Genomic DNA, 25036 nt, shown 5'->3' on the forward strand with positions numbered 1-25036 from the left:
GAAGTGGTTCAGGTAGAGCCAGTTTTTAAATGAGCATGAACACTGAGCGTATTGTATCTGTACAGCATGTTTTTCTATTAGACAGATTTGTAACAGAGGCCTTGCTCTCAGTAAGTTTGAAATCCTTTTCTGATTTCTTTTGTAATCTCTGATCTTTGTGTATCCTGCTCAGTTTGCATGCTGCCTGTAGGAGTTTCTGTCTTTGTATTTGAAGAGAATTCATTGAATATACTCAGCTGCTTCCCTTTGGTGCCTCACACATCACTGAAGTTTTTCAGTGTCCAGTTATTTGTTTTTAATAGCTGTTTGAATTCTCTGTATGTTTGACCCTGTAGACTGTTTAATGGACTGCTCGTCTTCCTGTTTGTAACCACTGCCTGTTTAGGACTAAAGATTTGGATTTTTGACTTTAACACAGCCTCTGCGTGTCGTCCCTTTGTGTCCTCGTCCTCTGTGAATGTGTCACAGATGTTTCCATGATAATAACACAGCTTTCCCACAGTGGCTTGCAGCAGCATTTATTCACAGCACATTTGAGAAAGGTTCAGATTAACTCGATGAGTTTATATTCAGAATGATTCTGACAGTGGGCCACTGTGAATTGTGATCTTTCATCAGGTCAATGTTTAAGTTCAGTATTTCAAAGCAGGAGCTATGAACAGTCATCATGTTGGCATTAGAATTATTATTATTAATCATTATTAATAATGTCGTTACTCATGTATAACTTTGATTAGTATACATGAATTTTATCAATAGTAAAAATAATGAATAATTCATGTATAACTTTTGTTGTGTTTTGTATATTAATTATATTTAAATAGAGATGTTGACCCTGTCTCTACAGTAGCATCAGTGTAACAGACATTATTGGTCCAAGCTGTCATAAATGGGGAGCCTGATCCTTTATTATGAAAACATGACGAGTATTTTTCTTGTCAGTTGGGAAGAAGTTGGTCTTTTTTTCCTTCTTTTTGCTCAGTTTGTCTTTTCTTTGATAATTGAAACTGATCAAACCTACTCATGTTCACAGCATGTAAAAGCAGCTGACAGTCCGTGGCATTGTTGTTTGTAGAGGTGCAGTGTAGTGGGAGCATAAATCAAAAGAAAACAGTAACATTTATGTAATAAAACATCTGAATGAAAATGAACAGGCCCTTTATGAACTTCAAAGGGATCTGAAAACAACACTTTTTAAAAGAGTATCTTGGGGTGTAGGTGGTCAAAATAGAAAACTGAGCTGAGACTCTAAGTTCAATCCATCCATTGGTTTTTACTTAGGAGGAAGAAATGTCAGGCTGGTGCAGGCTGGTTAGGTGCATGTGGTTATCTTTACCTAAATGAGTTCACTTTGTGGCTGCCAGGTTGGGCAGAAGTACCTGTCCCCTGTTAGGCTTAGCAAGGTTCTCCAGGAGTTTCTCCATGGGTAGAGCTTCTAGCTCCTCCAGCACATCTGTGGCCGTGCAGGCTGCCACTTTCTTGGTTGCTCTTTTTACCCCACTGGTGGATGAGCTGCAATGGTCTCCATTTGTCCCATATGTGTTTACTTCTTCTTCTTCTTTTGCATATTAAACACATTATTCTGTTTCTATGTATTTGCTATGATTTGCTATTTGTTAAGTAACATTGCTTCACTCACTATGCCGGGTTTGTGTGTGGAAGCATTCAGTTGCTGGCAAATCAAACATTCTGCAAATGAAGCTGAATACTCAGTTACATGTTTCTTTACATTTTATTATGTTACAGATTAAGTCATTTGTTCTTACTTTGTTTGTCTTTTCAGTCTTCATGAGGGTCAGGTGTGGGGAAACGCCCGCCCGGCATTTCCTCATTTTAAAGTCCTGCTGATGTCACACATGACATCAGCAGGTCAAACCAAGTGGAGGGGTTTGTTTGTCCATAGAGATGCTTCCTTTTGTTTGTTTTAAGGTTTAAATGGATTTGTTGAATGTGTTTCTTTTCATCAATACTGCCATTTAGTTGTGTAAATGTGCATGTTAGAAGTGTGAAGAGGTTTTGTGTTTAGAAATGTATAGAAACCAATCATTTACTGACAGCATGTCTGATGGAAATAAGTGCAGATTATGTATGAAGTCTAACTGCACACAGTAACTGTGTTACAATAAGGACTTAACAGCGCCCTCTGCTGGAGTGTTTCAGTACTGCGTTAACTAGAATACACCACCTCCTCCTCACACCACCTGCTACAGCTCTACTCTTCTATGACTACAGTCATCCACAGCACTGATGTGAGGTCACATGGTTCATATGTAAGGAGCACAGCTGACCTCAGGTCAGTTTAATGACTGTGAGCAGCAGCTGTGTTATTGTCACTGTGACAGGGAGACACTCTCAGACACAGCGCTCATGTCAGCTTGTTCTCATGCAGGAGGATCAGGAGCTCCATGTTTGTCTTTCTGTTTGAATCATGATGTGTTTGTGCCATCAGAGTCTGTCATGAGTACTCAGGGTTTCACAGCAGCTCTTCTGGATGCTGACGAGGACTCCAACCTCATGTTTCACCTCTCTGAGCTTCTGATGTCTGTGAACACTCGTGTTTCTTCTCTGGGCTCATCTGGACAAAAACACCTTTCTGTGTTTGGCTGCAGCCTCATTCTGACTGACAGGAAGTGTGTTATCCATGAGCTGCACTTCTGTGAGGAAGTTTCCTGCTGTGTTTCCTGTCTGTGGACAAACACGAGTGTTCCAGCTGAGGACTTGGTTCCTTCCACCTGTCCATACAGGACATCACGCTGTCTGCAGCTCTGTAAATGCAGCTCCAGGTCCTTCCACGTGCTGCTCTGTATTTGTGCAGTTTGTAGTGTGTCCTGGGAAACGTAGCACACATGGTGTTCTTCTGCTGTTTCCTCCTTTCACTGAGTGTGAAACACTGACGCTGTGCTGTTGTTCACAGAGGGGAGCTGATTCTAGCTGCAGCTGGACTCTGTCATCTAACTGAATGTGTTGGTGCTGATCACGGGGCTCTGAGGGGGGAGCAGCAGGAGGACTCTGGATGCTGACGTCAGTGTATCTGTGGAAGCTCCCACAGCGTGTCTGTCATTCAATATTGTGCTGTATATTGTATCTATGCAAAGATGAACAGACTGTGTGTTCACTGGTCTCTGTGCTGCAGCTCTGATGTCATCATCACTCCCTCCTCCACCCTCAGCAGTCCCAGCATGCTGCTGTGGTGCACCCCACCCTCACTCTACACCTGAGCCACAGACCACACCCTCCACCTCAATATACACCACAGTTTTCTCTGCTGTGGAAATGAGATCAGGAGGAAATCATCATTATTATTATTTAATAAACGCTCACATTAATGTGGGCTTATTTGTTTCATATTACAAACATTAGTTGAGTGTTTTTAGTATAAAATGGTCAAAGTCCCTCTTTTTGCTCCTCCCCTCACCTGTGGATGGACGGTGCTGTTACCGTGGTGACAGCTTGGATGTGTTTCAGTCCTGCCTGGTTATCACTGCAGGAATCTTTCACATTTATTACAGGTAATAACTCTGATTTTTCTGTGTATTATGAACCAAATGTATCCTGATACTCACAGAGATGGATGAGCAGAGGTTTTTTTTGCAATTTATGTAGTTACTATGGACTTAATGCATACATATTATTAAAATTAGGGCTATAACAGTTGTATTGATGTATAGCAACTTGAAATGCTCCCACAAATGGCTCCACAGCATGTAAAAATATAACAAAAGCTCTGGCGGACTTGGTTCTGTGGTCAGTCTTAAAGGGTGAAGTTAAACTCTGTAATCTTCACTGTGTCACAGAGTTCAGTGAGTCCCGTTATTCACAGTATCAATCAGATCATCAGAGAACAGCTGATCAGCAATCAGTGGTGCCAACAGCGCCTCCTGTGGTGAGAGGATGCAATAATGCAATGTAGCATTTTTCCACTCAACACTTGCAGTCATGGAAACTGTCTGTTGGATCTGTGTGACGTTGCTTTCTTGGTTAGAGTTCCTCACAAATGTCCAGATGATTCTTCTAATGAGGCGTCGACCATGTTTGCAGCTCTTTGGAAGAAAACGTCGCCCTTTGCCATCCTTACTTTTCTTTGACTTCTTCAAATGCAGCTGAACTCCAGCTGGTATTTTCTTGGACTTTGCAGCTGTTTCTGGTCATCAGTTCATTCCTGCAAACCTCTGAAGCTGAACAACAATGATGCTGCATTGCTGGCTGATCCCAAAAGGTTGATTCTGTTCATCTGGACGTTTTCAGAAACGTTTGCTCACTGATCAGGTGACTTCTTCAGTCTCAGCTGACTGCAGCTTTACAAGCTTACAAACAGCACATTTGCACAATGACTGAAAGCAGCAGCACCTGATATATATGATACTAATATAATACATATACATATATAATCCATACTAATGATGAAGGAACTGAGCTCACAGTCCATTGTTCATTCAGTGAACTACTCAGTTTATTTTGGGCCTCAGAAATGCTCACTCTGTTTGTACATCACTGTCAGCAATAGACTCATTCTGCTGTGTGGACAGGAACACATGTGACATCACTTCCTGTTTGTTTGTGACTGAAGAAGTTTACAAGGAATCATTTAGAAGAGTTTCAAACATCAACTGATTGAATCCATGAATCTGAAAACGTGTTTGTGAGTGAAAGAGACAGACATGTACAGACTGAACTATCTGTTCAACAGTCAGAGTGTTTCTGTAACAGGAGACACTCTTTACACTCCACTCAGCACAGGGACACTGAGGAACCACGAGACAAGGAACCGAGTCTAAACCCAGGATAAAGAGTTTGAGTGAATGTGGTGTTGAAGGTGTGGAGGTGGATCAGAGTGTCAGAGGAGACTCTGTAGAAGGACAGAGTGCCAGCAGGACAGTCCACATACACTGCTGCTCTGTTAGAGACAGAGGAGGAGGAGGAGGAGGAGGAGGAGATGGATGTTTGTATGTTATTGTGCCAGACAGACTGAGGACCATCATCAGAGCAGTACAGACTCCAGGACTGATCATTGTATCCAAACCAACAGTCACTGTCTCCTTTCCTTCTGATGCTTCTGTAACTCACTGATATACAAACGTCTCCTCTCCACTCGACCTCCCAGTAACAGCGACCAGTCAGACCATTTCTACACAGCAGCTGATAAAAACCATCAAATCTGTCTGGATGATCAGGATATGACTGAACCTCCTTCACACGTGTCACCTTCCTGTTGTTGTCAGACAGTTGGAGCTCTGTGTTCACTGTGTTTGTGTCGATTGTGAGTTGACAGGAATCTGATGGAGAGAACAAACACAATCCAGCTGCAGTTATTGATCCATCATCTGTTCATTGATTGACACTTTGATGATGACTCCTGACATGATGAAGATGGTTGAATGTGTGCTGCTTTGTTTTCATGAATCCCATTAAAAACACACTTACACTTCCTCAGACCTGGTCTCAACCATCGGACTCCAGCAGGCTCCACCCTGAAAGGAGGAGGGGGGTCAGAGCAGCACAGTCAGCATGCACACATGGACATTACATGGCTCTCACACACACACTGTTACACACTGATAAAGGAACCGTCCAACATTTTCACAAACACACTTCAATCCATACGTGGATCAAACTGCTGATGATTGGACTGATCCTAGATCAGTACATCACTGTACTGAATGAAATACAAACTGTGACCTTCATTATCTTTATATTCCTCTCCTGTTTAGGTGGAAAGGACACCTCCCTGCCTTTGCTGCCAGCTGGTTTTCTCCTCTTGGAAACACATTTACCATGGCTGACACTTTATTCGGTACACAGTGCCCACTGTCTCAGGTACAGTTCACCCGTGACCTAATAAAGTGGCGGTCATTTGTTATGAGCCATCTCCCTTCAGCTTTTTTAGCCGACCTGTTTACCTCCAACTTTGTATCAGCAGCAGCGAGCCACACACATCACATGAACTTGTGCATTAAAACAAGTTAGTGGATTATCCACCAATAAATGAGGAGATGTTGGACGTCTTAACAGATGACAGATTAGGCCTGGGTCTGTGGTACTGTTAGCAAACACAGAATATTAACCAGGAACAGCTCCTTCATTTCCATCATTTAAGTTGGCTGATACAAACCACACCTCATCTCCTAATGCACTGAGCTTTCCTCATCTCTGACTGTAACTGACTGCTGGGTCCATGGTGTTCCTCCCCCTGCTGAGAAGGTGCAAACAGCTGCCTTCTTTCAGTCACATACATCAGTCTGTCCACTGACAGTCTTTCCATGACTTTCCCTGGATGAGATGTTAGAGCTGTAGGCCTATAACCTGTGGTCTTAGTGGGGTCTTTCCCTGCTTTCACAGTTCTTTCCAGCTTCCTGATATATTCTATTATAGAAGAGCAGCAGAGCCTCCTCTAACTGCTTCATCATGATGTAACACACCTGATCCTTCCCAGGTGAAGTCATTTTTATGCACTTAAGAGCTGCTTTGAATTCAACATTACAAACTGAACATTAGAACTATCCTCTTCTCCAGGATTTTCCTGATTTAACATTTCAATATGATTCATTTTTGTTCTCTACACCTGCCGTCATCACTTCAATTATTCCCATTGTGGATTTGATCATATTGTTTGCCCAGCATCTCTACATTTTCCCATCCATACTACCTGGAGCTCATTAACATTATTAATACTGGAAACTGCTGTTGAAGCCTGATGGTGACACTTTCTGGTGAAGAAGTGAATTGCAGTAACAGGACTGGCTGGCTTATGATACACTGGACATTTCCAGCGCTTTGTTTTCTCTGCTCACAGACAACACAGATACACGCATGTATATTCAGCCCACGTCCAGCTCTGCATGCACTCCTTCTGCTCCATTTCTATAGAGAATAAACAACGTAACACAATCAGTCTCCATTGTTTTCAACTCAACCAGCTGCATTTAATGAAGGAGTTTGAATTTACTTTACAACAGCTGCTGTTGTTTCCTGTCTGCATTCATGTTCTTAACTGGTGTAGTTCTTCCTAAAGTACTGCAGTATTCCTGCCAGTACATCCTTTTAGTTTTCCTAACTGTTTCCTCTGATGCTCGTTGCTATTCTTTCCTCAATGCAAATTCATGCTAAGCTCCTTCATATCCATCCGTTTCTAAACCTGTAATAATTGTTTTAATGTGTCTTTGGCCTAATTATGAGTCTGTCCACATGTTTGTAGTTTCCCACTTGCTTTGGTTTCTTAGCTCTGATTCTCTGAAATCATTTACTGGCATCTCTCCCTCTCACTCCCACTATCCCCAGAACACCAGAGTATTCATCTCCTTGTTTATCATATGGCCTCTTTACATTTTCTCCAATCATCCCTGTTTCTAGAGTCTCGCCCCATCTGCAGGCAGTCCAAGAGAAACTGCCTCTGCCATTTTCTTCTTCTTAATCTTTGATTTTTCTCTTCACTTTCTCCATTGGGTCTTCTTAGACGCACTTTCCAGAAAGCAGCAACATTATTTGTGCCTCATTTGTCAAATTGTGCATCTTACTTCAGCTTAATGTGTTTCCTGTTTTGTTTTTACACAGGTCATGTAAAAGAAATCCTACCAGAGACTCGACAAAGCTGAACTGAAAGACAGCACGGGCAATAAATCAGAGCACCACAAAACTTAAGCACACATATATAAGGTGATTTAACAAATCATGTCTGTTGTAAATGAGTAAGCCATTTATCGACCTGACTCAGGTTTTAAATCATCATCAGAAAAGACTGAATCCTGACCTGAGAATTGTACACTTTGGACTCTCCACTGCAGAAAATAGAAGCTTCAGTCCTGAATCCTGCAGGTTGTTGTTACCCAGATCCAGCTCTGTCAGACGGGAGGACTGGGAGCTCAGGACTGAGGACAGAGCTTCACAGCTTCTGTCTGACAGGTTACAGCCACTCAGTCTGAAGAAAGGATGACAAGAAGACATGAAACACTTGTGTTCAAGTATATTCATGGTGCCATGAGGAGCTACTACATTTACAATATTTCAACACTGTTTCAGGACATGCTGGAATCCTTATGCCTCATGTTACAAAAGACAAATGTGGCAGTTTACTGTGACTTGCATGGATTCATTAAAAAAAAAAAATACACTGGCTCAATGTTAATTTTTTCCAAATGAAATTGATTAAATGATGTTAATTGATGAAAAGAAAAATCGATATTGCTTGATCTGACCTCAGCGTTTCCAGTTTGCAGTATTGACTCTTTATCCCAGCAGACAGAAGGTTCAGTCCTGAATCCTGCAGGTTGTTGTTACCCAGGTCCAGCTCTGTCAGATGGGAGGACTGGGAGCTCAGGACTGAGGACAGAGCTTCACAGCTTCTGTCTGACAGGTTACAACCACTCAGTCTGAAATCAAGCGGGAAGGGAGAGAAGATCAACCAAACAAATCAGAGCTTTATTGCTTTTTTGTTGTTTTTAAGCAGAAATCAGTGAGGTGCTGGTAGATTCTGTTCTTTTGGTTTCTTACCCAATAGCACACACATACACTAATATTTGTGACTTTTGTAATAGTAGCATTTACAATGCAAAGCAACAGCGATCACAGATTGAAGGGGCCTGAATAAAACTACAATGCAGTGATTTTTAAGATGACCTGTTCTTCCAATTTCCAACAACAGATTTCTCCAACCTTACAGTTAAAAATAATTCTTTATCTCATACTGAATCTTGGTGCACCTCCCCCAGTTTATTAAAATGAAGAGGTACTGAAGTTGCTGTAAGTGATGTGTGATGCCACTGATTTCCTTTCTGATCCAATACAAAGTAAAATTCAGGCTGGTATCTGCGATACTGATGAAAACTATTCCTTCAGAATCAATACAAGACATAAGAAAATATATTTTGTATAACATAAAAAGCCTGAATTTTAAAATATTCAGTTAATAATCAAAAACAGATGTGACTGAAAATAATAAAACTGAGAAACATTTTATGGCCATTGCTACGGGCCATTCGATCCTTTTACAACCACTGCAAGAGCTTGGTTGGCATAGCCGGCAATACGTTTGATAGCAATAAGTCCGGTGGGTGATGGGCTCCACCAGGGCTGCCCATTGTCACCGATTCTGTTCATAAATTTTATTTTTAAAGGCTGTATCAAAAGTATTCAAGTTACAATATTGTGGTCAAAAGTTCTCCTTTTTTCTTTTATACTATACAACTAGGCTGGCTCATGGTTTTAGGACATGGATCTGTCATGGAAGAAATCTATGACCACTTTTAATCAACATTTTAAAAATAAACATGATCACAGATTTACTCACAGAGCTTTGTTGGAGGCTTTGAGCACTGGCAGCAGCCTCAGAAGAGCCTCCTCTGAAGCAGAGTATTTCTTCAGGTCAAACACATCCAGATCTTCTTCTGATGACAGTAAGATGAAGACCAGAGCTGACCACTGAGCAGGAGACAGTTTATCTGTGGAGAGACGTCCTGATCTCAGGGACTGTTGGATCTCCTCCACTAGAGAACGGTCATTCAGTTCATTCAGACAGTGGAACAGATTGATGCTTTTCTCTGCAGACAGATTCTCACTGAGCTTCTCCTTGATGTACTGAACTGTTTCCTGATTGGTCTGCCAGCTACTTCCTGTTTGTGTCAGCAGACCTCGTAGGAGAGTCTGATTGGTCTGCAGTGAAAGACCCAGGAGGAAGCGGAGGAACAAGTCCAGGTGTGCATTTGGACTCTGTAAGGCCTTGTTCACAGCACTCTGGTGAAAAGATTCTTTTTGGTTTAAAAAGCTAAAACTCTTGGAGGTTATTTGTTTCTGTTCAAGCAGATTTTTTCCAGAGTTGCTGAAGGTCAGATGGACATGAAGAGCAGCCAGAAACTCCTGAACAGTCAGATGGATGAAGCAGAACACCTTGTCCTGGTACAGTCCTCTCTCCTCTTTAAAGATCTGTGTGAACACTCCTGAGTACACTGAGGCTGCTCTGATATCGATGCCACACTCTGTCAGGTCTGATTCATAGAAGATCAGGTTTCCTTTCTGCAGCTGATCAAAAGCCAGTTTTCCCAGAGACTCCATCATCTTCCTGCTCTCTGGACTCCAGTGTGGATCTGTCTCAGCTCCTCCATCATACTTGACCTTCTTCACTTTGGCCTGAACCACCAGGAAATGGATGTACATCTCAGTCAGGGTCTTGGGCAGCTGTCCTCCCTCTCTGGTTTCCAGCACATCCTCCAGAACTGTAGCAGTGATCCAGCAGAAGACTGGGATGTGACACATGATGTGGAGGCTTCGTGATGTCTTGATGTGGGAGATGATCCTGCTGGCCTGCTCCTCATCTCTGAATCTCTTCCTGAAGTACTCCTCCTTCTGTGGGTCAATGAACCCTCTGACCTCTGTCACCATGCAGACACAGTCAGGAGGGATCTGATTGGCTGCTGCAGGTCGTGTGGTTATCCAGAGGCGAGCAGAGGGAAGCAGTTTCCCCCTGATGAGGTTTATCAGCAGCACATCCACTGAGGTGGACTTTCTAGGGTCAGTTAGGATTGTAGTTTTGTGGAAGTCCAGAGGAGGTCGACACTCATCCAGACCATCAAAGATGAACACAACCTGGAAGTCTTCAAAGCTGCAGATTCCTGCTTCTTTGGTTTCAGTAAAGAAGTGATGAACAAGTCCCACCAAGCTGAACTTTTCCTCTTTCAGCACATTCAGCTCTCTGAAAGTGAATGGAAATATGAACTGGATGTCCTGGTTGGCTTTGTCTTCAGCCCAGTCCAGGCTGTATTTCTGTGTTAAGACTGTTTTCCCAATGCCAGCCACTCCCTTTGTCAGCACTGTTCTGATTGGTTCATCTCTTCCAGGTGAGGCTTTAAAGATGTCTTCTTGTCTGATGGTTGTTTCTGGTCTGTCTGGTTTCCTGGATGCTGTTTCAATCTGTCTGACCTCATGTTCATCATTGACCTCTGCAGTCCCTCCCTCTGTGATGTAGAGCTCTGTGTAGATCTGATTCAGGAGGGTTGGGTTTCCTGCTTTAGCGATGCCCTCAAACACACACTGGAACTTCTTCTTCAGGGTGGATTTAAGGTTACGTTGACATACCGTAGGAAAATGTTCTGGAAAAAGAATGCAAAACATTACGTCTCATTTCTTTAAAGCATGGATATTTGGCTACATGTTGGTCAATCTCTTAAGACAATAACAAATGTTCTAGTCATCCATCCATCCATTTATATTTTTCCGCTTATCCAGGGCCGGTCAAGGAGGCAGCAGCCTAGGCAGATTAGCCCAGACAACCCTCTTCATGACCACTTCCTCCAGCTTGTCTGGGGGAACATCAAGGTGTTCCCAGGCAAGCCAAGAGATATAATGTTTCCATTGTGTCCTGGGTCTGCCTAAAATGCCAGTGGCAGCCACGTACCAGTTGTTGGGAATTATTATTGCCAGTGGTTTACTTATTTTCACCATAAGCGTTGTGATATGGTAATGGTTACGTTTTGGCGAAATATGTTTTACATATTAACCTAATAACCGCTGCGGTGTAAATGTGGGCTAAGCTAGCTGTCTCAGTTGTGGTTTTTCTTTTCGTTCGAACAGCTTGAAGTGGGATTTGAGCATTAAACACAGTTATCGCTAAGCTCCGAGGTAAGTTTTTTTTTTTTTATTGTGTTTTAATAATGTTGTAGTCAGTGCAGCAGCTGTAGTGGAAGATGAGCTTGTGGTTGGCGACATTCCCAAGTGGGCTGATGCATTTGTCTTGTTGTTCCGATTGTTTTATGTCTTACATCTGGACTATCCAAAAAGCCTGGTTAACACATTCATCCAGAAATTCATGATGGGCCTTGAGGATGGTAAACAGTTGAAACCATGTCTTCTTCGCCTCAAAAACAATCTTTTACTGCCAGAGTAGCACGTACAGGTGCTGGCACTATACTGCTGGCAAAATTCAAACTGTTCCACTGAAGTTGATGGCTCGCATGACTAGTTGCACTAAACTGTAGTAAAGTTTCATACAAAGATCTGTAGGTTTAGGACATCTGCTGCTATCTGTTCCCCACAGCCTGAGACAGACTGAGACAAACATGCCTCTAGATAGCTTTTTTTATATGGTGGGTGTTCTATTTAACTTAGTCTTATAATGAAAACGTGGAAGAAAATGCTCATACATATTTTTTGTTTTAAATGTTTCTATTTTTAAAAGTTTTAAAAGGGAACAACTGGAGAAAAAAGATTATTTGTTATAAAAAAAACTATTTATGTTGAAGTTTAAGGGAAAAGCTAAAGAGTAGACTGAGACTATTTATTTGGTTTAAATGTTTATAAAAATGTTTTTTATTAAATTATAACAGCATCAGGCTGATACTTTTTTTTTATGTTGTTTCCAGAATTATTTTTAAAAGAGAGCCAAAGAAAAGGCTGAAGCACTATATTGTTTAACATTTTCACTGTACACGTTGTACAATAAGCACTAAAAACATGTCCAAATGCAGAAGTATGTAAAGTTTTGTAGAAATAAACTTGCAATTGCAAATCTGTCTCAGCTTTCTTTCTTTACAGAAAGACCCTGTCTATGAAGGGTTAGACTTAGCATGCGCTTTAATAGGTAATTAGAGTTTATATAAGTTATAATATTTAAGTTAGTAAAGTAATGAAATAAAGTTCAAATAAAGTAAAATATACAAGTTTAGTGAAATTAAACTTTGTAAGTTACTTAAATACTAAGTTACAGGTTGGAGGTAGTTCAATTCCTTGATCTTATTCAGGTCATATTTTTTAACTTACTTAAAAACTACAAGTTCACTGTAAGTTAACTTTAAAACTATTATATAATCAGTTTCCTCATAAATGTTGAGTTCACTGGACTTATTCGGGTTTCCAGTGTACCCAACAAGGAGTCGTTTATCTCTCTTAGGGACCTCGCCCCCGGAGACAGGCGAGTCATCCCCTCATCCACAGCCTCTGCTTCTTCTACAGGAGGAGGAAGCCAATGGGATTAAGGAAGTCCTCAAAGTATTCCTTCCACCGCCCGACAATATTCTCTGTCGACGTCAGCAGTGCTCCACCCGCACTATACACAGTGCAAGTAGAGCACCAGTCTGCCTCAGACTGCAGCTGAAGCTCTGCCAGAGGTGTATGTTCAAGGTCTTGCAGACCAGGGCCTCTGTGAGGCGTTCACACGCACGTTTAGTTGTGCCAGGTCTGTCCAGCATCCTGCGGCGTCCTGGTGCCACATGCACTTATGGACCCTTATGTTCAAACATGCTGTTCATTAAGGACAAACTGTGATTTGCACAGAAGTCCAAAAACAAAACACCACTCGGATTCAGATCCAGGAGGCCGTTCCTCCCAATCACGCCCCTCCAGGACTCACTGTCATTGCCCACATGAGCTTTGAAGTCTCTCGGTAGGACAGCAGTGGTTGTTTAATGACTGTTGTAGTCATCAATCAGCTTAAACGCTTACAGAAATGCTCTTACTGCAATAGAGACGCTCAGCCAGCTTCTCCTGCTTCAGTCTCCTCAGGAAGTTCACTGTGATTGTCACAAGTGCCTTTCTGCTCCTCTCCTCCTCATCCTCCCTCTGACTCTCTAAGCATTCTGGGTAATCTGGACTCAGAACCTTCTGGATCTTCTTCAGCTCGTTCAAAAAAGTGATGATGTTGTCCTCCAGCAGCTGGAACAGAATAATTATGAATGAGCCAATCAGAGTGAAATCATGTAATCATGAAAACATGTAAACACAAAGTGTGGATCCTTAACCTGATGTTTCCACCTCTGATGAAGTCTCAGCTTTGTTTTTATACCACAGTAGTTTACATGGAATTTGTAGTTGCAGAGAAAGACTCAAATCATTTGGAATTAAATGTTTTTACTTTACAAGGTTTACAGGTTCTTTCAACAGTGAAATCCAAGATAAATAATCATGATTATAATATTTCTGACTGAGTCAAAACTGAATTTGTGAATCAGAACTGAATCATTGTAAGAATCAGCAAAGTACACCAAGTCTGTACTTGTGTTTAAGGAAAACTACTACTATTAAAAACTACTCCAGTAAAAGTTGAAGTACTCATTTAACTTAAAAGTGATAGTAAAAAAGAAAGCAGGTCTTTGGAGGACGTTTCTACTTTTAAGAAGTAGAAAGTTCAGATATTTGTTTAAAAATGTACGAAGTAAAAAATAGTTACTACTCAAGTAAACTACAGATACCTGAAAACAGTTATTAGGTTATGTAATGATGTTCTGTCCTCACTAAGCGTTGTCCTCGTGAACGTAGACTCAGCTATACAGACAGAACAGTGAAAAGATGCACCATCACATCAAGCTTTGAAGGAATCTCGGCAGCCTATTTCTTCGCCACCAGTAACCAGTAAGTAGAAGAAAAACATCAAAGAGGCTACGTTCGCTTCTTCTGTATCTTTTTACGGGATTTGAAGACGATGTCCAGCTCAAACCCTATTGATGCCGATATTCAGAGCCTGGAGGTTAGGTCAGAGTGTGCTGCCTCAGCTGCATTTTCCAAGCAAAGTTCAAATAAATCTTCAGCTAGTGCCGCTGCTGCTAAAGCTCGTGCCAAGGCGGAAGCTGCACGCACGCGAGCAGCCTATGCAAAACGTCAAATAGACATGCAAGTGGAGAAAGCACGCATAGAGGCTACATTGAATGCACTAAAAGAAGAGTGTGAAGCTGAGGCTGCCTCAGCAGAGGCTCAAGTGTTTGAGGCTGCTGCAGATTTAGACACGTGACCTTGGGAGTAAAGCCAGTCATGCTCAAGCAATGAAGCAGTCATTACAGCGAACTGGTGAGTTCATCCAAGCACATTTCTCTTCAGGGCAGAGTTATGCTTTAGCTCAAAATGAGAAAGAAACAGAGGCTGCTGCTTCTGTACCACAACACAGACACCTCCCAGATACCGAAGTTCATCGCGTCAGACGTGACACACAACAGCCGTATCCTTCTGCTTGCTCGGCTGAAGGCCTGCACCCAGGCAACCAGAGAAAGAATCGCCCTGACCCTCTGTCTTTTAACACAGATAGAGATGTCCCCTCCATGCACACACATCGCTGCACAGACTCAACAAACCAACTTCCACCCGGCTCACCACTGGAGGCTCAAGGTGTATCTGAGTTAGCTGTATATCTGGCGCGTCGAGACCTTGTCACCGCTGGACTAAAAGTGTTTGATAACCAGCCTGCTAGTTATCTGTCATGGAAATCTAGCTTTGTTAACGCTGTGGAGGGACTTAGCCTCAAACCTAGTGAAGAACTGGACCTGCTCATTAAGTGGCTTGGTGGGGAGTCGCTACACCACGCCAAGAGAATAAGGGCAGTTTATGTCAACAATCCATTCATGGGTTTGAACATGCTTTGGCGAAGGCTGGACAAGTGCTATGGCTCTCCAGAGGCCATTGAAGCTTCTCTCTTCGATAGATTGAACCACTTCCCAAAGATTTCAAATAGAGATCACCAGAAGCTTCAAGAACTCGGAGACCTGCTCCTAGAGATCGAAGCTGCTAAGCAAGAGGGATATTTGCCAGGGCTCAGCTTCCTAGACACTGCAAGGGGAATAAACCCTATAGCGGAGAAACTGCCCCACAACGTCCAAGAACAGTGGATAACTCAGGGGTCTCGCTATAAGAGGGAGCACCAAGTTCCATATCCCCCTTTCTCATTTTTTGTGGACTTTGTGTATAACCATGCAGAGATGAGAAATGATCCTAGCTTTGCTTTTGCTAACTTTAGTTCAGCTGCATTCAAAGGTGACGGATTCTTCTCCAAACAATGGAAATCCAAACCTCCTTTATCCGTAAGTAAAACTGAGGTAGGAAACCCCCCCACCTCTCAGTCCTCCAAAGGACTCACCATTGATCTGGACAGAGAGTGTCCTCTCCACAAGAAACCTCACTCCCTCAGGAAATGCCGAGGCTTTCGAGAAAGATCACTTGCAGAGCGAAGACGCTTCCTGGTGGAGCACTCCATATGTTTTAAATGTTGTGCTTCAGCAACTCATCAAGCTAAAGAGTGTAAAGCTGACACCCACTGCTCTGAGTGTGACAGCGACCGGCACATCGCAGCACTCCATCCTGGACCGGCACCTTGGGCTCCAAGTTCCAGACCACCCTCTGCAGAGCATGGTGGGGAGGCTATCGGGTGTGTCACTGACATAGCAGCCTCTTCATGCACAGCCGTGTGTGGTGAGGGTCTTAAAGGTAAATCATGTTCCAAAATCTGTCTGGTCAGTGTGTATCCGAAGGGTCGCCCAGACCAAAAGGTGAGGGCATACGTGATGCTAGATGACCAAAGCAATGTGTCGCTAGCCAGATCAGCATTCTTTGACATGTTTGACATCCAGGGTGAGGCTTCCCCCTATACCCTCAAAACATGCTCAGGAATCACAGAGACTGCTGGAAGAAGGGCCTCTGGATTTATGGTGGAGTCAGCTGATGGACAGTTGCACTTATCATTGCCGACTCTTATTGAGTGCAACCTGATTCCCAATAATAGGGACGAAATCCCTACTCCAGAAGCTGCCCAAAGCCACAAGCATCTCAAGTCTATTGCTGAAAGGATCCCTCCTCTTGATGCGTCAGCTGAGATACTTTTGTTACTTGGGAGGGACATCATCCGAGTTCACAAAGTGCGCAGTCAGCGTAACGGCCGTCACAACGAACCTTATGCCCAACAAGTGGACCTGGGTTGGGTAATAGTCGGTGACGTCTGTCTCGGTGGGGCTCACCGGCCGACTGTCAACACATTCAAGACCAATGTCCTTGAGAATGGGCGACCAAGCTACTTCAAGCCTTGTGAGAACAGGATCATCTGCAAAGAAAAGTTCATAGAGGAACAGCTAATATCCTCCGACACACTGACTTCCAGTCAGCCAAGCTTAGGTGAGCTGGTCTTCAGCCATTCAAAAGAGGATGATTAGCTGGCACCCTCCATCGAAGATGAAATCTTCCTCCACATCATGAACAAGGAGTTCAAGAAAGATGACTCCAACAGCTGGGTGGCTCCCCTGCCATTTCGTAGTCCAAGACCACGTTTACCGAATAATCGAGAGCAAGCCCTCAGCCGACTGATGTCACTTCGCCGTACCTTGAATAGGAAACCGGAGATGAAACATCATTTCATAGATTTCATGGAGGATATTTTCAAAAATGGACACGCTGAGCCAGCTCCTCCACTAGAGCCTGACAGAGAGTATTGGTATTTACCTTCCTTTGGTGTCTATCACACCCAGAAACTGGGAAAAATAAGGATCGTCTTTGATTCAAGCGCACAGTTCAAAGGCATCTCATTGAATAATGTGCTCTTACAAGGCCCGGACCTCAACAACACCCTAATTGGGGTTCTCATGCGTTTCAGAACGGACCCAGTTGCTGTGATGACAGACATTCAACAGATGTTCCACAGTTTCCTAGTGAGGGAGGATCATCGGGACCACCTCCGATTCTTGTGGTTTCGTAACCACCAACTTGATGACAAAGTGCTGGAGTACCGCATGAGGGTTCATGTGTTTGGTAACTGTCCCTCGCCAGCTGTGGCCATTTATGGCCTGAAGAGGACGGCTATGGAGGGTGAAGAGGACTATGGACCCGAAGTGAGGAGCTTTGTGCACAGACATTTCTATGTTGATGATGGCCTGAAATCTTTCCTCAGTGCAGAAGATGCCATCAAAGTGCTGAAAGGTGCACAAGACATGCTAGCGCAATCCAACCTCAGACTACACAAGATTGTGTCTAACAGTGTTGAGGTCATGAGGGCATTTCCAGCTGAAGATCTAGCTAGCAACCTGCAAGACCTGGACGTGGGTCAGGACTCCCCTCCCATGCAGCGCAGCCTGGGTCTTGGTTGGGACCTTGCTACAGATACTCTAACTTTCCATGTGGACAGCGCAGAAAAACCCTTTACACGTCGGGGTGTGTTGTATACTATCAACAGCTTATTTGACCCGTTGGGGTTCGCTGCTCCCTTCAGTGTTCAGGGCCGCCTTATTTTGAGAGAACTCACCACTGAGACTTGTGACTGGGATGCACCACTGCCCCGAGAAAAGCTTGAACAGTGGCAGAGGTGGTGTACATCTCTTCAAGACCTAAGAGAGTTGAAGATCCCAAGGGCCTACACAACGGTCCCACTCTCCACAGCTCAGAGCAAGGAGATCTGTATCTGCTGTTGCTTATCTGAGAGTCACAGATGCTGCAGGACATAGCGAAGTTGGATTCCTGTTTGGGAAAACAAAGTTGGCACCTAAGCCTGACATCACCATCCCAAGGCTTGAGCTCTGTGCAGCCGTTCTTGCAGTGGAACTAGCAGAGGTTATGTCTGCAGAGTTGGACATTCAGGTAGACGACATCAAGCTTTTCTCAGACAGTAAAGTAGTACTTGGGTATATATTTAATGACTCTAGACGGTTCTACGTCTATGTTCATAACAGGGTACAAAGGATAAGACGTTCAACCAACAAAAGCCAATGGAACTATGTTCCTTCTGATGTCAACCCAGCTGACCATGCAACTAGAGCGATTCCAGCTAACCAGCTTGCAGCTTCCTCCTGGTTGTCTGGACCAGCCTTTCTTGTAGACAAGCAACATTGTCACTTAAAACAGGAAGCTTTCAGCCTAGTTGAACCCGCAACAGATGTGGAACTACGTCCAGAAGTAGTGACTTGTGCCACAAATTTGTCATTTCAGTTGGGCAGTAAACGCTTTGAGCGGTTTTCAAGTTGGAGGTCACTCACCAGAGCTATTGCCAGGCTCTGCCACATTGCTTATTCCTTTACAAGGGCAGCAAAAGAAGGTCCTTGCCACGGTTGGCACAACTGCAAGCTGCTTTTCAGTCCAGACCAGCTGCATCATGCAAGGATCAGAATTTTGCTTGCTGTCCAAAGGCAGGTCTATTCAGAAGAAATACACTGCTTACAAAAGGAAGGTCAGGTCCCTAAACAGTGTTCTCTCAGCAAGCTTTGTCCTTTCATTGATTCTGAAGGTCTTCTCCGCGTCGGAGGACGACTGAAAAAGTCACAGCTCACAGCAGAAGAGGGTCAGCCAGTTATCATGCCTGGTAAACATCATGTTACCTCCTTGCTTATCAGACACTGCCATGAGCAAGTCAGCCATCAAGGACGACACTTGACGGAAGGCGCTTTGAGGAGTGCTGGTTTCTGGATTGTTGGAGGAAGACGGTCTGTCAGCAGTTTGGTCTACAACTGTGTGACATGTCGAAGATTGCGTGGGAGAGAGGAGGAGGAGATAATGGCAGACCTGCCTGCTGATCGCTTGAGTACAGATCCTCCGTTCACCTTTGTTGGATTGGATGTGTTCGGACCATGGTGTGTCACCTCAAGGAGGACACGTGGAGGGCTAGCCAACAGTAAGCGTTGGGCAATCATCTTCACATGTATGAGCGTGCGTGCCATACACATCGAGGTCATCGAATCAATGGATTCATCCAGTTTCATTAACGCTCTAAGACGCTTCTTTGCAGTTAGAGGGCCTGTCAAACAGCTAAGGTCAGACTGTGGTACTAATTTTGTTGGAGCCTGTCGAGAGCTTGGGATCACTCCCAAAGGCTGTAACAACAAGGAAGTGTCCAACTACCTGTCTGATCAGGGCTGTGTATGGCTGTTTAACCCTCCCCACTCTTCACACATGGGGGGAAGCTGGGAGAGGATGATCGGTGTCACACGTCGGATCCTTGACGCAATGTTCCTCAAGCTTGGGTCTGTTCAGCTCACACATGAGGTCCTGACAACATTTATGGCAGAGGTAACTGCAATTGTCAATTCCAGACCACTTACTTCAGTGTCCACAGATCCAGACGAATCTCTCATCCTCACTCCTGCTATGCTGCTAACTCAGAAGATTGCTGTACTCCCTGTTCCTCCTGGTAACTTTGATGATAGTAATATCTTCAGACGTCAGTGGCATCAGGTTCAAAGCATGGCCAACACATTCTGGGAGAGGTGGAAAAGGGAGTACCTCAGTAGTCTACAAGGTCGAAAGAAATGGAGAACGGAGAGACCTAATCTCATGGACGGAGACGTTGTTCTAATGAAAGACGATTCACTGAAGAGACATGACTGGCCCACAGGACTGATCACAAGGACTTTTCCAAGTGACGATGGAAAGGTCAGGAAGGTCGAGGTGAAAGTTTTCAGAGACAGTGTTCCAAAACTTTACTTAAGGCCAGTGTCTGAGGTTATACTCCTGTTGCAGAGAAACTCTGTCAGGTGATGTGCAGTTTGACATCCTAGGGATGTCAGGTGGGGAGTGTGCTGGCATTAGGCATTTTCTGTTCTGCAGCAGTTTGCCCTCTAGTGGTTGTTTTTGTGTATTTTTTTTTTTTACTCTGTAAGATCTAGCCAGAGGCAGTTTCACCTCCGTTAATCTGTTGCCATCCATGCCTTCACAAGTTGATAAACGGCATCATCTGTGAGTAATATTGTTTGTTATCACTGAGACAACTTGTGTGCATTATTATAGGGCAGGGATAGCTCAGTAGGTAGAGTGGTTGCCCCATGATCGGAAGGTCGGGGGTTCGATTCCCCTTAACAGCTACCCTGAGGTACCCCTGAGCAAGGTACCGTCCCTACACACTGCTCCCCGGGCGCCCAATGGCTGCCCACTGCTTCACTGAGTGAATGGGTTAAATGCAGAGAGCAATTTCTCCACGGGGCTCAATAAAGTACAATAATGTACACACTTTCTTTCTTTCTTGTTGTGAAGGCGTGATATAGTTTGTAGTTAGAATTTAATTTGAATGCGTGTATAACCTAAGCTAGTAAGGTTAAGCTAGCTCATATGCCATGTGGTTTCTTTAACGTTTTGATCATGAGTGTGATTTCATTTGATGTTTTATTCGGGCACTCACTAAGCAGATAAATATTGTGTTCATATTTTTGAATATGTGTTTGTTATACTGTATGTTGATGCAACATTTTTATTGGTTTATTTCTGGTTTTGTCAACAGTTTCACACTTTTTCCTTATTAAATCATCCAACTCAACACATTGGCCTGTTCCCTGGATTTTGATTAGGAGAGTGTTTAGCTGTCTGTATAGCTGAGTCTACGTTCACGAGGACAACGCTTAGTGAGGACAGAACAAATGAAGTATTTGTACTTTGTTCTCAGCCCTACAGACAATCCACTGGTCTCCAAAGAGCAGCATGGAGATGACTGTGAACAGAACAGATGTAACAGTAGTTGTTGTACATGTACAGACCATAAATATGGAGTCCAGCTGTGTTTGATGCTGCTGGGCAGACTGACCACTGGTAACCTCTGAGTTCTGCTGGTCCACTCTGTGGAGGAACCATGAAGGATCAGATCAAAACAGGATAAAGTTCCAGGAGTTTCTGCTCAAATAACTTCATCTGAATCAAGTCTGTCAAGTTTTAGACTCTCAGATTGTGAAGATATATTTTCTGTTTTCTATGAACTTTCTTTCATCAGTGATGGAAGTGATGATGTTGCAGAAGCTCAGAGGAAACTTTGAGAAAACTGTGATGAACCATCAACTAATGCTCTCAGGAGGCCAAAGGTCACTGAATGTAACTGTGCAGCAGATTCATCGAGTGTTTGAAACCTGACCACTTCCATATGTTTTCATTCTAACACAAGAAGTCCTTTTCTCATGGCTTTGATTTGAGTTTTCATTTGAGTTTTCTGAGTCTCGTATTTGGAGTCGAGTCTAATCAATGATCTGACAGAAGAACATTAAAAAGGATTTACCAGTGCTGTCAAAATTAACATGTAGGGTTAGGGTTAGGGGTTCATCTGTTATCATGTGTTACATCATGTGTAAGTCGGGGGGGGCGGGGGGTCCTATTCCTCTGTGGGGCAAACTGCATATGGCCAACAAAGCATTCATTCAATTCAATTCAATTCAATTCAATCATGATTAACATGATAAAAACCTTTAACACGACACATCTGGAGAGCAGAACGACTCAAAATCCCTGAAATGTTTCTATCAACGCACTTCGAGCAGTTTGTCCGAGTAGAGTTACCTTTGCACACGTGCAGATGTGCAGCACATCTGTTAGTGACGGGCAGCTGAACCAATCAGCTCAATATAGAAGATGACAAACACACACTGACCTCTCGATAGAAAGTTTGAGCATTAAAAAAATAACAAGACGGACCAGCCGACCAACATGAAGGATTCTGCACATCGTGACAGAAGGAATTTTCTTTTCACCGAAGCACTTCCAGCTTAAAATATCACAACAATGCAAAGCACTGATGACACAACTGCCAAGTGGACAAACTGCAGACCTGTTAGTGTTGTTAATAACATAGTTTTGGTTCCTCGTGTCAAAGACTTGAAGAAGAGTGACAGAGAGTGTTAGACTGCTGCAGGATCAGTGCCACCTCCACAGACCTGTGAAGAAAATGATTGTTTGACAGATGGGCTCAGATTCAGGATCAGCTGAGGAGTTTGTGGCTGACAGAATCCTGCAGGTGCAGAGCAGAGCCCATCATTAGCATGCAGGACTGTCCCTGGGGGGGTCGGCTCATTCAGGAGGTTAATCAATGTTTACATGTTCAATAAACATGTTAAGTGTGTAAATTTGCCCTTTTCTCTCGAGTCTGTTTGCTCATGAAATGAACTTTGATTCGTTTACATTAAAAATGATGTTTAATGGTGATTAATCCAAATGAATCCACAGTAACCCTGTGATGAGTCTGATTAAACATTTTCATTAACAGCAGTAATATAGATTATATATTATTATATATTAGTGCACACTTACCTTTTAGTATATATGTTTGTTACAAAGTTGTATTTAGAGGAGAGAAGCTGAGTTAAAGACTGAAAACTATTCAAAGCCTCTTTGAATTGAAGCGTTTAACATTCTTTGTGTTTATTCTGCATTGACTTCATTATATGGTGTAAACGTCTGTTACAGGCTTAAATATAAAGTTGGAAAAATGTAACTGCAGCTATTGATCAAGTAATTGTGATTAATCAGGATTAATGACAGAAGATTGTGTCATTAATTAGTCATGTTTTAATCTACTGACAGCACTAGTGTTCACTCTGGTGCCTCCAACTGTTTTACGCCCTTTCAACACCTTCGTGGTCAAAAGTGTACACGCACAAAATCTACAATAAAACCCTCACGCAGCAATAGGACAGACACACAATCCATTTATCTCTGTGTCTCAAACACACACACGTGTATTCAAAGCCTCGATTTGTTCATATTTCATCTGTTGTGTTTTTATCTTCAGCGTTTTCAGTGTTGCTGCATTTACACCAAAAATGTTTCCATTGATGAATCAGATTGATTTGAATGTGTTTCATCCATACAAATCCCTCCCTGGTGGTCACATGACTCTATAACATAACAGGAGTCATGTGACAAGAGTTTCATGCTGTAAAATGTCAAAATGGTTGAATGTGGTGGAGTAAAAATGTGAGATATCAGCTACTTTTCTTCAATATGAAATGTTTGCAGGGCCTGACAGGAAGTGGACGGACGCTCTGATCACTTCCTGTTTGCTGAAGTGGGTTTTCAGTTGTTTAGAAACCAAAGGCTTGTTTTAAAAGACAGTTTAAATGGGACTGAGGGAACGACGTGTTTGTAGTTTATATCCAACAACATCAAGCAGTTTAATCAAAGAGTTCATGTTGCTAACAGCTCACCTCTCTGCAGCAGACACAGGCTGGACTTTAAAATCAATGATGCGACCAGCAGACCGGTCACTCTGTAAGGACCCAGAGCTGGGTGGAGGTCCAGGCTGGTTCCTGTGAATAATGATGGAGCAGTGATGTGAGTGCTGAGCTGTGACATGGAGAAGAGTCATGGACAGTTAGAGATGGTCATCTCACCTCTGAGCTTTGGTCTGGCTCTCATGTTCCCCACACAGAGTGCTTTTAGAGGGAGGGACTCCCTCCTCTCTGTCCTCACACTGATCCATGCTGCTCAATTCACATCAGCTCACACACACTTTCTACCTGCAGAGGAAACACAAATCATTCATGTGCACATCAACTGAAATCCTCCTTTCATCATGTGTGCTGTCCAAATATCAGCTGCTTCTTTCCTGCTTCATCTCAGTGTCAGCTGGATGCAGTCAGACAGCAGTGTGAGGCAGAGGAAGCTGCCATCAGCTGCTCTGCTATCAGTCCACTAGATGGAGCCTGAAGCACACACGATGCATTCACTGACACACACTGATTCACTATTAATAAGAAAAATTAGAAGTGACAGTTTGTTTCTGTACTTGTGTTGATGTTGTGTTGCCGTTGTGGAATGTTTCCTAGTGATGTGTCCTGTGTGTCGAAGCTTCGAATCGCGCGTCGGGTAATCGCGGGGGCGTTTTTCTGAAGCGCGTATCGAGGCTTGCGTTGATTACGTATGCAGTGACGTTCGAGGCCTCGCGGGCAGTCCGTATCACGTGACTGATTCGGGAACTGGTTCACCGGTTCGCGCCAGATTCGAAATAAAATGGGCAGCAAAACACAGCTGATTCCCTCATCACATCGTGTTGTGGAATTGGATTACGTACATAGCTACTGGAGTACTGGACACAAATTTCTTTATCCAAACTTGTATAAACTTGCTGTGGTTTTTCTTGCAACCCCTGCTTCATCTGTGCCCTGTGAGAGGATATTTTCAAAAGCAGGAGAAATCCTCTCAAAAAAGAGGAACCGTCTTAAGCCCAGCACTGTGGGAAAGCTGCTATTTTTGAATAAAAACAAATGAAAACTTTTCCCTAGTGTCATGAGCACTGTTATACAAGCACATTCACATCACAACTCCCTCCCTTTTTGTTTCCATGTACATTCCTGTGTTAAGCTGCCAATTTATTATACACAAATATTAATTAAATTAATATAATATAAAATTAGTATAATATTAAATATAACTAATATTTAGAGTTCAGTTATTGGTGTCATGAACAATAGTAATTCCTTTATTCATTCAACTTGAAGTGCCACACACTAGTTTGTGTCATTATTGAGATGTACATAAGAATGATTACGCAGTTACACAATCATCCCAAAAACTGTGTACTGATAGTTTCCACTTTCTCTTTTGTATCAGACATACTGAGACAATATTCGGG

The 25036-nt window shown here is 43.1% G+C and overlaps 1 protein-coding gene across 5 annotated transcripts in view; it reads right to left on the bottom strand.

Annotated features, from left to right (window-relative positions):
- Nucleotides 1-3247: 3247 nt before the first annotated feature.
- LOC309702205 (protein NLRC3-like) overlaps nt 3248-25036 on the bottom strand; it is a 257026-nt gene continuing 235237 nt past the window's right edge. For 3 of the 5 annotated variants that reach the window (XM_082526716.1, XM_082526717.1, XM_082526718.1), the window contains exons 3-11: nt 23796-23921; nt 23610-23711; nt 21180-21258; nt 13437-13632; nt 9281-11075; nt 8190-8363; nt 7745-7912; nt 5422-5468; nt 3250-5273 (exon numbers count right to left, since the gene is read on the bottom strand). In XM_082526716.1, coding sequence (XP_082382842.1) covers nt 4729-5273; nt 5422-5468; nt 7745-7912; nt 8190-8363; nt 9281-11075; nt 13437-13632; nt 21180-21258; nt 23610-23711; nt 23796-23884 — 3195 coding nt within the window. In that variant the 5' untranslated portion in view covers nt 23885-23921 and the 3' untranslated portion in view covers nt 3250-4728. Of the gene's footprint in view, nt 5274-5421; nt 5469-7744; nt 7913-8189; nt 8364-9280; nt 11076-13436; nt 13633-19754; nt 19845-21179; nt 21259-23609; nt 23712-23795; nt 23922-25036 lie in introns of those variants that run through there. The other 2 variants (XM_082526719.1, XM_082526720.1) reach the window with 2 other exon arrangements.

Source organism: Aulonocara stuartgranti (genome assembly GCF_965226115.1).
Source record: "Aulonocara stuartgranti genome assembly, chromosome: 3".
In the NCBI taxonomy this organism is placed as follows: domain Eukaryota; kingdom Metazoa; phylum Chordata; class Actinopteri; order Cichliformes; family Cichlidae; genus Aulonocara; species Aulonocara stuartgranti.